The sequence below is a fragment of the Ipomoea nil genome, unplaced genomic scaffold (genome assembly GCF_001879475.1).
Source record: "Ipomoea nil cultivar Tokyo-kokei standard unplaced genomic scaffold, Asagao_1.1 scaffold0684, whole genome shotgun sequence".
NCBI classification, from domain to species: Eukaryota; Viridiplantae; Streptophyta; class Magnoliopsida; order Solanales; family Convolvulaceae; genus Ipomoea; species Ipomoea nil.
This window is the reverse complement of record NW_017617112.1, coordinates 422,365-437,500: the sequence shown is the minus strand read 5'-3', so window position 1 is coordinate 437,500 and position 15,136 is coordinate 422,365. Positions and strand designations below refer to the sequence as shown.

The 15,136-nt window shown below is 27.5% G+C and overlaps 1 protein-coding gene and 2 non-coding genes across 3 annotated transcripts; 1 reads left to right on the top strand and 2 right to left on the bottom strand.

Annotated features, from left to right (window-relative positions):
- Nucleotides 1-628: 628 nt before the first annotated feature.
- On the bottom strand, nt 629-702 carry TRNAN-GUU. Its single transcript has one exon. It is a non-coding gene; the product is annotated as a tRNA-Asn (tRNA).
- Nucleotides 703-2,164: 1,462 nt separating this feature from the next.
- Nucleotides 2,165-2,238, bottom strand: TRNAN-GUU. Its single transcript has one exon. It is a non-coding gene; the product is annotated as a tRNA-Asn (tRNA).
- Nucleotides 2,239-13,337: 11,099 nt separating this feature from the next.
- Nucleotides 13,338-13,886, top strand: LOC109175110 (uncharacterized mitochondrial protein AtMg00810-like). The gene is made up of 2 exons (XM_019324360.1): nt 13,338-13,634; nt 13,722-13,886. Exons 1-2 carry the CDS (start codon nt 13,338-13,340, stop codon nt 13,884-13,886), a joined length of 462 nt encoding a protein of 153 aa, XP_019179905.1.
- Nucleotides 13,887-15,136: the final 1,250 nt, after the last annotated feature.

The following is a 15,136-nucleotide window of genomic DNA, read 5'->3' as shown; positions in this document are numbered from 1 at the left end:
GTAAAAAAAATTAGATAACAAAATCAAGTTACCAATACAAAACTTTTAAAATAATAATAATAATAATAATAATAATAATAACAACAACAACAACAACAACAACAACAATAATAATAATAATAATAATAATAATAATATTATTATTATTATTATTATTATTATTATTATTATTATTATTATTATTATTATTATTATTATTAATATAAGAACATGTGATAAAAAACAATAGTAAAAATAATTTGCTTACCATAAATTCTGCAAAAAACATGAACCAGAAAAATTTGATATGACTTCGATGTTGATTAATGAACAAAAATTTGTAATTGATGCCCCTCACAAATATGCCAATTATAAATGTCACCCTTAAATTAATTGTGGTTACCTGCCTTTTTCCTCTTAGAAGGCTATACGTTTTGAAAATTGAGCCCATTATAGTAGTTTTTATGTATGTGCATTTCCATAAGGAATATAATCATAGTTACTAAATTAATTGTGGTTACCAGCCTTTTTCCTCTTAGAAGGCTATGTTTTTTGTCACGTTTTGAAAATTGAACCCATAATAGTAGTTTTTATGAATGTGCATTTCCAAAAGGAATATAATCATAGTTACTAAATTCTTCAATTTCGTCGCTAGAAGGAGGGCTTAAACCTCCGACCTTGTGGTTAACAACCACACGCTCTAGCCAACTGAGCTATTCCAGCTGCCTTTATTAAAAATATTTTTAACATATTAATAACTAAAAGTAAATTTAGAAACATTATTTGTTTGTTCTAATTGAAATAAATGTACAAACTTTATGAACTTATAGTGAGAAAATGAGAGAAATCTAGAGAGTTTTGGACAATATAAATTTTTAATGAGGTTGTTGAGAAGTTGAAAAATAAAGTTTTGAATTTTTGTTAAAGCTATTAGACTTTCAATGGAACTTTTACGGGTATCTGATTCAAGAGATCTTAGATTACACATTAAGAATATCAAATCCCTAATGAAGTACTTAATTTGTCTTTTGTTTAAAATTGATCGAATGCAATATTAACTTATTCTGTAAATGGTTTTTTTTTTCTGAAAAAAATAGTATCACTTATAATAATCATTTTACTTTATTGATTGTGAATTTAATGGTTATTGACTGTGTAAATTGTAACAGCAAGTTGTGCACCCGGGCTTTGGATAAGAGGTTTAGAGCTTGTCTAGCCTTTAGTGACCTAGGTTTTGGGAAAAGGGTTTGAGTCTCGGGGGTTTTGATGATGCGATTTTGTGTATTTTAGAATTTAGCTGGTTCCCAATAATGCAAAAAGCATAATTGATATATTGAAATTTGTTGTAAATAATTAGAAGCAAAATTAATTAAACGAAACAAAAAAAAAATTGAACCGAAATTTCTTCAATCATTTAATCAAACAAATGGGCTGAGGTTTTTTAGTTTGCGTTAAAGGCATAACTTTATTGGCTTTTATTAGTGTTTGTGTGTGTGTGTGTGTGTGTGTGTGTGTGTGTGTGTGTGTGTATGTTTGTGTGTGTTTAGTAGATTTATCATTTACAACGTAGGTAAAAAAAAAAAAAAAAATTAGATAACAAAAGCAAGTTATGAATACAAAACTTTTAAAATAATAATAATAATAATAATAATAATAATAATAATAATAATAATAATAATAATAACAACAACAACAACAACAACAACAACAACAACAACAATAATAATAATAATAATAATAATAACAATAAGAATAATTGTAATAATAATAATAATAATAATAATAATAATAATAATAATAATAATAATACAAGAACATGTGATAAAAAAAATCATAAAAATAATTTGCTTAACGTAAATTCTGCAAAAAACATGAACCCGAAAAATTTGATATGACTTCGGTGTTGATTAATGAACGAAAATTTGTAATTGATGCCCCTCACAAATATGTCAATTATCAATGTTATCCCAAAATTTAGTGTGGTTACTTGCCTTTTTCCACTTAGAAGGCCATGTTTTTTTTGTCACGTTTTGAAAATTGAGCCCATTATAGTTTTTATGGATGTGCATTTCCATACGGAATATAATCACAGTTTTTTGTCACGTTTTGAAAATTGTGTCCATTATAGTTTTTATGGATGTGCATTTCCATACGGAATATAATCAATTAAATTCTTCAAATTCATCGCTAGAAAGAGGGCTCGAACCTACGATCTTGTGGTTAACAACCACATGCTCTAACCAACTGAGCTATTCTAGCTACCTTTATTAAAAAGATTTTTAACATATTAATACCTAAAAGTAAAATTAAAAACATTATTTGGTTTTTCTAATTGAAATAAATGTACAAACTTTATGTTCTTATAGTGAGAAAATAAGAGAAATCTAGAGAGTTTTGGACAATATAAATTTTTAATGAGGTTATTGAGAAGTTGAAAAATTAAAGTTTTGAATTTTTGTTAAAGCTATTAGACTTTCAATGGAACTTTTACGGGTATCTGTTTCAAGAGATCTTAGATTACACATTAAGAATATCAAATCCCTAATGAAGTGCTTAATTTGTCTTTTGTTTAAAATTGATCGAAAGCAATATTAACTTATTCTGTTAATGGTTTTTTTTTCTGAAAAAAATAGTATCACTTATAATAATCATTTTGCGTTATTGATTGTGCATTTAGTGGTTATTGACTGTGTAAATTGTAACAGCAAGTTGTGCACCCGCGTTTGGATAAGAGGTTTAGAGCTTGTCTAGGCTTTAGTGACTTAGGTTTTGGGAAAAGGGTTTGAGTCTCGGGGGTAATGGTTTAAGGTTTAGGATTTGATTTTTTTTAATTTTTATTTTTGCTGGGGATCGATTTAGTTATTAAGGGATTAGGGTTTAGGGTTTTGATGATGGGATTTTGTGTATTTTAGAATTACCTGGTTCCCAATAATGCAAAAAGCATAATTGATATATTGAATTTTGTTGTAAATAATCAGAAGAAAATTAATTAAACGAAACAAAAGAAAAAAAATTGAACCTAAGTTTGCTTCAATCATTTAATCAAACAATTGGACTGATGTTTTTTAGTTTGCATTAAAGGCCTAACTTTATTGGCTTTTATTAGTGTTTGTGTGTGTGTGTGTGTGTGTGTGTGTAGTAGTAGTAGATTTATCAATTACAATGTAGGTAAAAAAAAAAATTAGATAACAAAAGCAAGTTACGAATACAAAACTTTTAAAATAATAATAATAATACTAATAATCCTTTATCCTTTATTATATATTATATAATAAAGCTATATGGTTTGGGAAATAATTAATGTTACAATTAATGCCATAACATCCTTTATTATTAAAAAAAATAAAAAAAATAAAAAAATAGCACAACATTTAAAAAGTAAAATAGCTATATATTATATAATCATATAAAAAATATACTTTTGAAAAATAAAATAGCTATATATCATATAATCATATAAAAATTGTGTTCAATTAGAGTTTAAATTTACACATACAAAATTTGAAATTTGCTTTCCAAAGGTAACTATCTTAGTTATTATCTGTATTGTGAAAATTATAATATAGATGAAATACAATTAAGAATAAATCAATGTAATTATGTAAATTATCTCTATAAGCTTATTTGAATATGCACATAATTAGAGATTGTATTAACCATACAAAATTATAATTTTAATCATAATTATAATTTTAATTTTAATTGTAATTTTGTATTCTATAAAAATAATAAATACTTGACCAATGGAAGCTCCATAATATTATTATATTAAATAATTTAAAATATTTTAGTTTTTCTATTTTTTATTTATATTTATAATAACATAACTTGTTTGGGAAATAATTAATGTTACAATTAATGCCATAAAATTCTTTATTATATATAAAAAAAAACACAACATTTAAAAAATAAAATAGCTATATATTATATAATCATATAAAAAATATACTTTTGAAAAATAAAATAGCTATATATTATATAATCATATAAAAAATGTGTTCAATTAGAGTTTAAATTTACACATACAAAATTTGAAATTTGCTTTCCAAATGTAATTATCTTAGTTATTATTTGTATTGTGAAAATTATTATATAGATGAAATACAATTAAGATTAAATCAATGTAATTATGTAAATTATCTCTATAAGTTTATTTGAATATGCACATAATTAGAGATTATATTAACCATACAAAATTATAATTTTAATTTTAATTTTAATTGTAATTTTGTATTCAATAAAAATAATAAATACTTCACCAATGAAAGCTCAAAAATATTATTATATTAAATAATATAAAATATTTTAGTTTTTCTATTCTTTATTTATATTTATAATAACATAATTTTTTTCCGTGCATCGCGCGGGAAAAGTACTAGTAATAATAATAACAACAACAACAACAACAACAATAACAACAACAACAACAACAACAACAATAATAATAATAATAATAATAATAATAATAATAATAATAATAATAATAATAATAATAATAATAATAATAATAATAATAATAATAATAATAATGATAATAATAATAATAATAATACCAGAACATGTGATAAAAAAATCGTAAAAATAATTTGCTTACCATAAATTCAGCAAAAAACATGAACCAGAAAAATTTGATATGACTTCGGTGTTGATTAATTAACGAAAATTTGTAATTGATGCCCCTCACAAATATGCCAATTATCAATGTCACCCCAAAATTAATTGTGGTTACCTGCCTTTTACCTCTTAGAAGGCCATGTTTTTTTGTCACATTTTGAAAACTGAGCCCATTATAGTTTTTATGTATGTGCATTTCCATACGGAATATAATCATAGTTTTTTGTCACGTTTTGAAAATTGTGCCCATTATAGTTTTTATGGATGTGCATTTCCATACGGAATATAATCAATTTAGGGTTTACGGTTTTGATGATGAGATTTTGTGTATTTTAGAATTTAGCTGTTTCGCAATAATGCAAAAAGCAAAATTAATATATTGGATTTTGTTGTAAATAATCAGAAGAAAATTAATTAAACGAAACAAAAGAAAAAAAAAACTAAACCTAAATTTGTTTCAATCATTTAATCAAAAAATTTGACTGAGGTTTTTTAGTTTGCGTTAAAGGCCTTACTTTATTGGCTTTTATTAGTGATTGCATGTGTGTGTGTGTGTGTGTGTGTGTGTGTGTGTGTGTATAGTAGATTTATCAATTACAAATTAAGTAAAAAAAATTTAGATAACAAAAACAAGTTACCAATACAAAACTTTTAAAATAATAATAATATAATACTAACAATAATAATAATTACAACAACAACAACACCAACAACAACAACAACAACAACAACAACAACAACAACAACAACAACAACAATAATAATAATAATAATAATAATAATAATAATAATAATAATAATAATAATAATAATAATAATAATAATAATAATAATAATAATAATAATAATAATATAAGAACATGTGATAAAAAAAATAGTAAAAATAATTTGCTTAACATAAATTCTGCAAAATAATGACCCAGAAAAATTTGATATGACTTCGGTGTTGATTAATGAACGAAAATTTGTAATTGATGCCCCTCACAAATTTGCCAATTGTAAATGTCACCCCTAAATTAATTGTGGTTACCTGCCTTTTTCCTCTTAGAAGGCCATGTTTTTTGTCACGTTTTGAAAATTGAGCCCATTAAAGTTTTAATGTATGTGCATTTCCTTTCAAATTCATCACTAGAAGGAGGGCTTAAACTGCCAACCTTGTGGTTAACAACCACATGCTCTAGCCAACTGAGCTATTCTAGCAACCTTTATTTATAAGATTTTTAACATACTAATAACTAAAAGTAAAATTAAAAACATTATTTGGTTGTTCTAATTGAAATAAATGTACTAACTTTATGTACTTATAATGAGAAAATGAGAGAAATCTAGAGAGTTTTGGACAATGTAAATTTTTAATGAGGTTGTTGAGAAGTTTAAAAATTAAAGTTTTGAATTTTTGTTAAAACTATTAGACTTTCAATGGAACTTTTACAGGTATCTGATTCAAGAGATCTTAGATTACACATTAAGAATATCAAATCCCCAATGAAGTGCTTAATTTGTCTTTTGTTTTAAATTGATCGAATGCAATATTAACTTATTCTGTTAATGGTTTTTTTTTCTGAAAAAAATAGTATAACTTATAATAATCATTTTCATTTATTGATTGTGCATTTAGTGGTTATTGACTGTGTAAATTGTAACAGCAAGTTGTGCACTTGGGCTTTGGATAAGAGGTTTAGATCTTGTCTAGGCTTTAGTGACCTCGGTTTTGGGAAAAGGGTTTGTGTCTCGGGGGTAATGGTTTAAGGTTTAGGATTTGATTTTTTTAATTTTTATTTTTGCCGGGGATCGATTTTGTTATTAAGGGATTAGGGTTTAGGGTTTTGATGATGGGATTTTGTGTATTTTAGAATTTAGCTGGTTCCCAATAATGCAAAAAAACATAATTGATATATTGAATTTTGTTGTAAATAATCAGAAGAAAATTAATTAAACGAAACAAAAGAAAAAAATAACAGAACCTAAATTTGCTTCAATCATTTAATCAAACAATTGGACTGATGTTTTTTAGTTTGCGCTAAAGGCCTAACTTTATTGGCTTTTATTAGTGTTTGTGTGTGTATGTGTGTGTGTGTGTGTGTGTTTGTGTGTGTGTGTGTGTGTGTGTGTGTGTGTGTATAGTAGATTTATTAATTACAACATAGGTAAAAACAAAATTAGATAATAAAAGCAAGTTACCAATCCAAAACTTTTAAAATAATAATAATAATAATAATAATAATAATAATAATAATATAATAATAATAATAATAACAACAACAACAACAACAACAACAACAACAACAACAACAACAATAATAATAATAATAATAATAATAATAATAATAATAATAATAATAATAATAATAATAATAATAATAATAATAATAATAATAATAATAATGCAAGAACATGTGATAAAAAAAATAGTAAAATTAATTTGCTTAACATAAATTCTACTAAAAACATGAACCAGAAAAATTTGATATGACTTTGGTGTTGATTAATGAACAAAAATTTGTAATTGATGCCCCTCACAAATATTCCAATTATCAATGTCATCCCTAAAATTAATTGTGGTTACCTGCCTTTTTCCTCATAGAAGGCCATGTTTTTTTGTCATGTTTTTAAAATTGAGCCCATTATCTAATCTAAAAACATAATAAGTGTGAATGAAAGTTATACCCCAGATTTATATCCGTTTTTTTCCTTTAAATTTTTTTTGTAAATTATTCTATAAAGGTTGTACATTAAAATATTTTGGACAAACATACACCTACCGTTATAACTTCCGTTATCTTTTTCACTATTGTTACCATGCACATGCATCCACCATATATTTTCTTATCTTCTTCATTAATAATAACATATACACATTAAATATTTGAGTTATATGTTAATTTTTACATGAATATAAATATAAAATTTATAAAAATGATTTACATTATTATTAATATTATTATTTAGAATAATTTAAATATCTAAAATTTAAATAAATTTAAAATTTTAATATATTGTATTATTATTGGGCACCTATTTTTTTGCGCATAAAAAATACTAATAGATTTTATGTATGTGCATTTCCATACGGAATCATAGTTATTAAACTATCTTCAAATATTCATCGCTAGAAGGAGAGCTTGAACCTCCAACCTTGTTGTGGTTAACAGCCACACACTCTAGCCAACTGAGCTATTCCAACTACCTTTATTAAAAAGATTTTTAACATATTAATAAGGAAAAGTAAAATTAAAAATATTATTTGGTTGTTCTAATTGAAATAAATGTACAAACTTTATGTATTTATAGTGAGAAAATGAGAGAAATCTAGAGAGTTTTGGACAACATAAATTTGAAAAGAGGTTGTTGAGAAGTTGAAAAATTAAAGTTTTGAATTTTTGTTAAAGCTATTAGACTTTCAATGGAACTTTTACGGGTATATAATTCAAGAGATCTTAGATTACACATTAAGAATATCAAATCCCTAATGAACTGCTTAATTTGTCTTTTGTTTAAAATTGATCGAATGCAATATTAACCTATTCTGTTAATGGTTTTTTTTTTAATGAAAAAAATAGTATAACTATTAATAATCATTTTGGTTTATTGATTTTGCAATTAGTGGTTATTGACTGTGTAAATTGTAACAACAAGTTCTGCACCCGCGCTTTGGATAAGAGGTTTAGAGCTTGTCTTGGCTTTAGTGACCTACGTTTTGAGAAAAGGGTTTGAGTCTTAGGGGCAATGGTTTAAGGTTTAGGATTTGATTTTTTTTTAATTTTTATTTTTGCCGGGGATCGATTTAGTTATTTAGGGATTAGGGTTTAGGGTTTTGATGATGGGATTTTGTGTATTTTAGAATTTAGCTGGTTCCCAATAATGCAAAAAGCATAATTGATATATTGAATTTTGTTGTAAATAATCAGAAGAAAATTAATTAAACAAAACAAATGAAAAAAAAAATTGAACCTAAATTTTCTTCAATCATTTAATAAAACAAATGGACTGAGGTTTTTTAGTTTGCGTTAAAGGCCTAACTTTATAGTCTTTTATTAGTGTTTGTGTGTGTGTGTGTGTGTGTGTGTAGTAGATTTATCAATTCCAACGTAGGTAAAAAAAAAAAAATTAGATAACAAAAGCAAGTTACGAATACAAAACTTTTAAAATAATAATAATAATAATACTAATAATAATAATAATAATAACAACAACAACAACAATAACAATAAAAATAATAATAATAATAATAATAATAATAATAATAATAATAATAATAATAATAATAATAATAATAATACAAGAACATGTGATAAAAAAATCGTAAAAATAATTTGCTTAACATAAATTCTGCAAAAAACATGAACCAGAAAAATTTGATATGACTTCGGTGTTGATTAATGAACGAAAATTTGTAATTGATGCCCCTCACAAATATGTCAATTATCAATGTCACCCCAAAATTAATTGTGGTTACCTGCCTTTTTCCTCTTAGAAGGCCATGTTTTTTTGTCACGTTTTGAAAATTGAGCCCATTATAGTTTTTATGTATGTGCATTTCTATACGAAATATAATCATAGTTATTAAATTCTTCAAATTCGTCACTAAAATGAGGGCTTGAACCTTCGACATTGTAGTTAACAACCACACGCTCTAGCTAACTGAGCTATTCCAGCTACCTTTATTAAAAAGATTTTTAACATATTAATAACTAAAAGTAAAATTAAAAACATTATTTGGTTGTTCTAATTGAAATAAATGTACAAACCTTATGTACTTATAGTGAGAAAATGAGAGAAATCTAGAGAGTTTTGGACAATATAAATTTGTAATGAGGTTGTTGAGAAGTTGAAAAATTAATGTTTTGAATTTTTGTTAAAGCTATTAGACTTTCAATGGAACTTTTACGGGTATCTGATTCAAGAGATCTTAGATTACACATTAAGAATATCAAATCCCTAATGAAGTGCTTAATTTGTCTTTTGTTTAAAATTGATCGAAGGTAATATTAACTTTTTCTTTTAATACAAAACTTTTAAAATAATAATAATAATAATAATAATAATAATAATAATAATAATAATAATAATAACAACAACAACAACAATAATAATAATAATAACAATAACAATAATAATAATAATAATAATAATAATAATAATAATAATAATAATAATAATAATAATAATAATAATAATAATACAATAACATGTGATAAAAAAATAGTAAAAATAATTTACTTAACATAAATTCTGCAAAAAACATGAACCAGAAAAATTTGATATGACTTCGGTGTTGATTAATTAACAAAAATTTGTAATTGATGTCCTTCACAAATATGCGAATTTTCAATGTCACCCCTAAAATTAATTGTGGTTACCTGCCTTTTTCCTCTTAGAAGGCCATGTTTTTTTGTCAAGTTTTGAATATTGAGCCCATTATAATTTTTATGTTTGTGCGTTTCCATACGGAATTTTCCTCTTAGAAGGCCATGTTTTTTTGTCACGTTTTGAATATTGAGCCCATTGTAGTTTTTATGTATGTGCATTTCCATACGGAATTTTCCTCTTAGAAGGCCAATGTTTTTTGTCACGTTTTAAATATTGAGCCCATTATATAGTTTTTATGTATGTGCATTTCCATACGAAATATATAATCGTAGTTATTAAATTCTTCAAATTCGTCGCTAGATGGAGGGCTTGAACCTCTGACCTTGTAGTTAACAGCCCCACGCGCTGGCCAACTAAGCTATTCCAACTATCTTTATTAAAAAGATTTTTAACATATTAATAACTAAAAGTAAAATTAAAAACATTATTTGGTTGTTCTAATAGAAATAAATGTACTAACTTTATGTACTTATTGTGAGAAAATGAGAGAAATCTAGAGAGTTTTGGACAATATGAATTTTTAATGAGGTTGTTGAGAAGTTGAAAAATTAAAGTTTTGAATTTTTGTTAAAGCTATTAGACGACTTTCAATGGAACTTTTACGGGTATCTGATTCAAGAGATCTTAGATTATAAGAATATCAAATCCCTAATGAAGTGCTTAATTTGTGTTTTGTTTAAAATTGATCGAATGCAATATTAACCTATTCTGTTAATGGGGTTTTTTTTAATGAAAAAAATAGTATAACTTATAATAATCATTTTGCTTTATTGATTGTGCATTTAGTGGTTATTGACAGTGTAAATTGTAACAGCAATTAAGTTGTGCACCCGGGCTTTGGATAAGAGGTTTAGAGCTTGTCTAGGCTTTAGTGACCTAGGTTTTGGGAAAAGGGTTTGAGTCTTAGGGGTAATGGTTTAAGGTTTAGGATTTAGGGATTTTTTTAATTTTTATTTTTGCCGGGGATCGATTTTGTTATTTAGGGATTAGTGTTTAGGGTTTTGATGATGGGATTTTGTGTATTTTAGAACTTAGTTGGTTCCCGATAATGCAAAAAGCATAATTGATATATTGAATTTTGTTGTAAATAATCAAAAGAAATATAATTAAACGAAAAAAAAAAAAAAAAAAAAAAAAAAAAAAAAAAAAAAAAAAAAACCTAAACCTAAATTTGCTTCAATCATTTAATCAAACAATTGGACTGAATTTTATTAGTTTGCGTTATAGGCCTAATTTTATTGACTTTTATTAGTGTTTGTCTGTGTATTTATATATATATTAGATTTATCAATTGTAAAAAAAAAAATAGAAAACAAAAGCAAGTTAGCAATACAAAACTTTTAAAATAACAATAACAATAACAATAACAATAACAATAACAATAACAACAACAACAACAACAACAACAACAACAACAACAACAACAATAACAATAACAATAACAATAACAATAACAATAATAATAATAATAATAATAATAATAATAATAATAATAATAATAATAATAATAATAATAATAATAATAATAATAATAATAATAATAATAATAATAATAATAATAGTAGTAGACTAGTAGTAGTAGTAGAATTATTCTTCGTTCTTTGTCGAAGTCCTTTCTATGCAAACTAAGGCTTCGGAATGTTTGAACAAAGCCAGTCAACAGCGCCCAGCTGAAGAAAGCCTTCATCGGAGTGATTTACGGTGAAGAAATACGGAGGAAGTCGCTGAGACTGAGCAATATAAATAGATGGCATTCGAAGGAGGCTTCATCATCACTTTTCACCCCGGAACAATTCCGGAGGCGATAAACGAAGGAGCGACGGACAATCGGTTCTGTTCTTTTGCAGTTCGGCGGCGGGCGAATTCCGTTCGGTGGTAGCTTAAAGCCTGGGCGGTAACCAGATTTCTTTCGTAGCAGAAATTCATTTTGGCGAGCAACAATAGGTTAAGCAGATCGAGGCATTACTGGGCAGTAGATTTATCCCTGGTTCCTCTTTCGTTTTCTTAATTTGCTGTCCGTATTGACAATCCTTTAATTCCAAAGTTGTGAACTGTTTACTGTAGTGAAATGCTTAATGCTTGATTAGATATTAAGTATATTGTCTAATGCTTAGGAGAGTTTCTTTTGGTTGCATAATAAATAGTTAGAAATATTGATATCAGCTGCCATTTATATATAGTTGGTTCATGTTCCTAGGCTTCTCATTTTTGCATGTTAATTTGGCTTTCTATTTCCCGATAATTCATTCATTTAACTTCCTGAATTTCAATCATTTTGCATTTAAGTTATCTTAATATTTGATTTTTGTTCCGTACTTTAGAGCATCCACACTTGTGCATATTAGGGGAAGATTTCAGTATTAATTCTTCTCAATGGGGATAATAACAAATGTGGGATGGGGATAATTGTGGAGTATCCTGCAAAATTGGGGAGAATGCAGAAAAAGAAGAAAGAGAAAGAAAAGAAAAGAGGAGCTGCTGTGCGCGTTTCGCGCACAGCAGCTCGCCCACACGGGCGCGTGCTTGGCGTCAGGCGCGCCGTTCGGCGCGCCTGACAGGTTTTTTTTTTTTTTTTCGTTTGTTTTTTAATTTTAGTTTTTTTATTTTTTTTTCTCCCTTCCCCACATTCTCTCTCCTAATCACTCTTACATTATCCCCATATTCTTCCCAACTAATGTGGATGCTCTTAAATTGTCAAGCTCGTGATATTTTCTTGTTGCCATCTCACTTCGTTATTATATTATTTTGTTATATTTACTTGCCTTGTTTTCTACATGCTTTTTCATTTAGTTTAATTAATCTTGATTGTTAATTGGTTATGAGCACTTTGAATTATTAAGTCAATTATTTTCAAGTCTTTTAATTGCACTATTACAATTCCTTGTGGGTTCGACCCTTGCTTTTGCATACTATCACTACAATCGACTCGTGCACTTGCGAGGACAAAAATATTAAAATTGTCCATCAATAACCAAGGGTTTTAATCAGGTTCCTGGAGATGACTTTTTTGAGACCTTTAGTCCTGTGGTTAAACCCACTACAATTCGTCTTCTCTTATCTTTAGCCGTATCTCGTGGGTGGTCTATTCGCTAGTTGGATATTCACAATGCATTTTTAAATGGCGAGCTATCTGAAACTGTTTACATGCGACAACCACCTGGTTATGAAAGGATAAGTCGTTACCTAATCATGTATGTTTGCTTAAAAAATCTCTATACGGTCTCAAACAGGCTCCACGTGCATGGTTCACAGGGCTATATGATTTTCTTGTCTCTGTGGGCTTCTCGCCTTCTAAGACGGATGTGTCTTTTTTTATATATTCTCGTGACAATATTCGTCTTTATTTCTTGGTATATGTTGATGAAATTTTAATTATGGGTTCTGACTCAGATCGTGTTACTGCTCTTATTGATAAATTAGCACTTGAATTTAAGGTTCGTGGTATGGGTGTGCCTTCTTTCTTCTTGGGAATAGAAACTGTCCTGTTATCTGGCGGTATGCTTTTATCCCAACAACGGTACATGAAGGATATTCTCAAATGTGCTGGCATGGTGGACTGCAAGTCAGTAATCACACCTGTCTCTTCTGCGAAAATCACAGACGACGTGGTCGTTCCCTATGCCGATCCAACACAATACAGGAGTCTTGCTGGTGCTCTCCAGTATCTTACGGTAACTCGTCCGGACCTATCTTATGCTGTAAATCTATTGTGTCAACATATGCATACTCCCACTACTACAGACTAAGCCTCTCTAAAGAGAGTCCTGCGGTATGTCAAAGGCACCCTGAATCTTGGCCTGCGTATTTCTCGATCTACATCTATGGATATTCACGCCTATTCTGACTCAGATTGGGCTGGCGATCCAAATGACCGCAAATCTACTAGTGACTTTGCTGTGTTTTGTGGCACGTTTTTCGACTGAAGCAGAATACAAGGGACTCGCTGATGTATCTGCAGAAGTTACATGGGTCATTTCTCTATTACATGAAATCGGCATCCCGCCTGCGTCTCCTCCTCGACTATGGTGTGATAATTTGGGAGCTACTTATTTATGTGTCAATCCAGTGTTTCATGCCCGCATGAAGCACATTGAGATTGACTATCATTTTGTTCGCGATAAAGTAGCCAAAAAGGAGTTAGAAGTGCACTTTATTTCAACCAAGGATCAACTAGCGGATATTTTCACAAAATCTCTGTCGTCTCTTCGTTTTAACTCTCTCAGTGACAAGCTCAATGTTTTGGCTAGCCAACCTTGTGCTTGAGGGGAGTATTAGGACTATATTATTCATATTAGACTAGGACTATATTATTCGTGTTAGACTAGGATTCTATCTAGCATCTCTATATATTCGCTCCATGTACGTACTCTCAGACATTATTATTGAATACAACACAATTATATTCTCATCCTTATCTTAAGTGTCATTAGAACTTCAGTTATGAGTGAAGTGATGAGTTTGGTCCCCGACGTCAACTTTCCGTCTCAATTTGATAGAAAATTAAAAAACCATTCATTATTGAAGGGGTAAAGTAGGAAATTCACATCTTATTCACATTCTTATATTGAAACCACTTTTGCAGCATTATTTCTATTTTCCAACCTCTTATTTCAAGGTTTTTAACTCCAAAAACATTTCAATAATACTCGTATAACTTGTTAGGAATTTGGGTATCGTATAAGAAATTTGAGACTCAGTACAAACATGGGAACACTTAATTACACCATCTTGAGGCGTGTGAAACACACTATCCTAAAAGTTTCCAATTTCTCTTACTGCGGTAATCAAACTAGAATTTTTGAGGGACGAGAAGATATCAAATTTCTCAAGTTGCTTTAATGAGAAATTCACCAAATGAGTAAGTTGAGATTTTTAGTATGTAAAAATTACTTTGTAAACTCTGCAATAGCTTAGTTAAAAATTGTATGTCTTGATAACATATGAAAATTCTATTTTATATATATATATATATATATATATATATATATATATATATATATATATATATATATATATATATATATATATATCCATGAGTTAATTACTGAAATGGTCATTTGACTATAGCAAAATTACCGATTTGGTCCTTGACTATATTTTTGACCAATTAAGTCCCTCAACTTTAAAAATCTTTACAAATTTGGTCCTCTGTTTGTTTTGCCGTTAGACATCC

Bases quoted from the DNA above. Each gene is read 5' to 3' on its own strand.
- LOC109175110 (XM_019324360.1), top strand. From the start codon at position 13,338: ATGGGTTCTGACTCAGATCGTGTTACTGCTCTTATTGATAAATTAGCA. The intron at 13,635-13,721 runs GTAACTCGTCCG...GCCTCTCTAAAG, and splicing joins GTGCTCTCCAGTATCTTACG to AGAGTCCTGCGGTATGTCAA.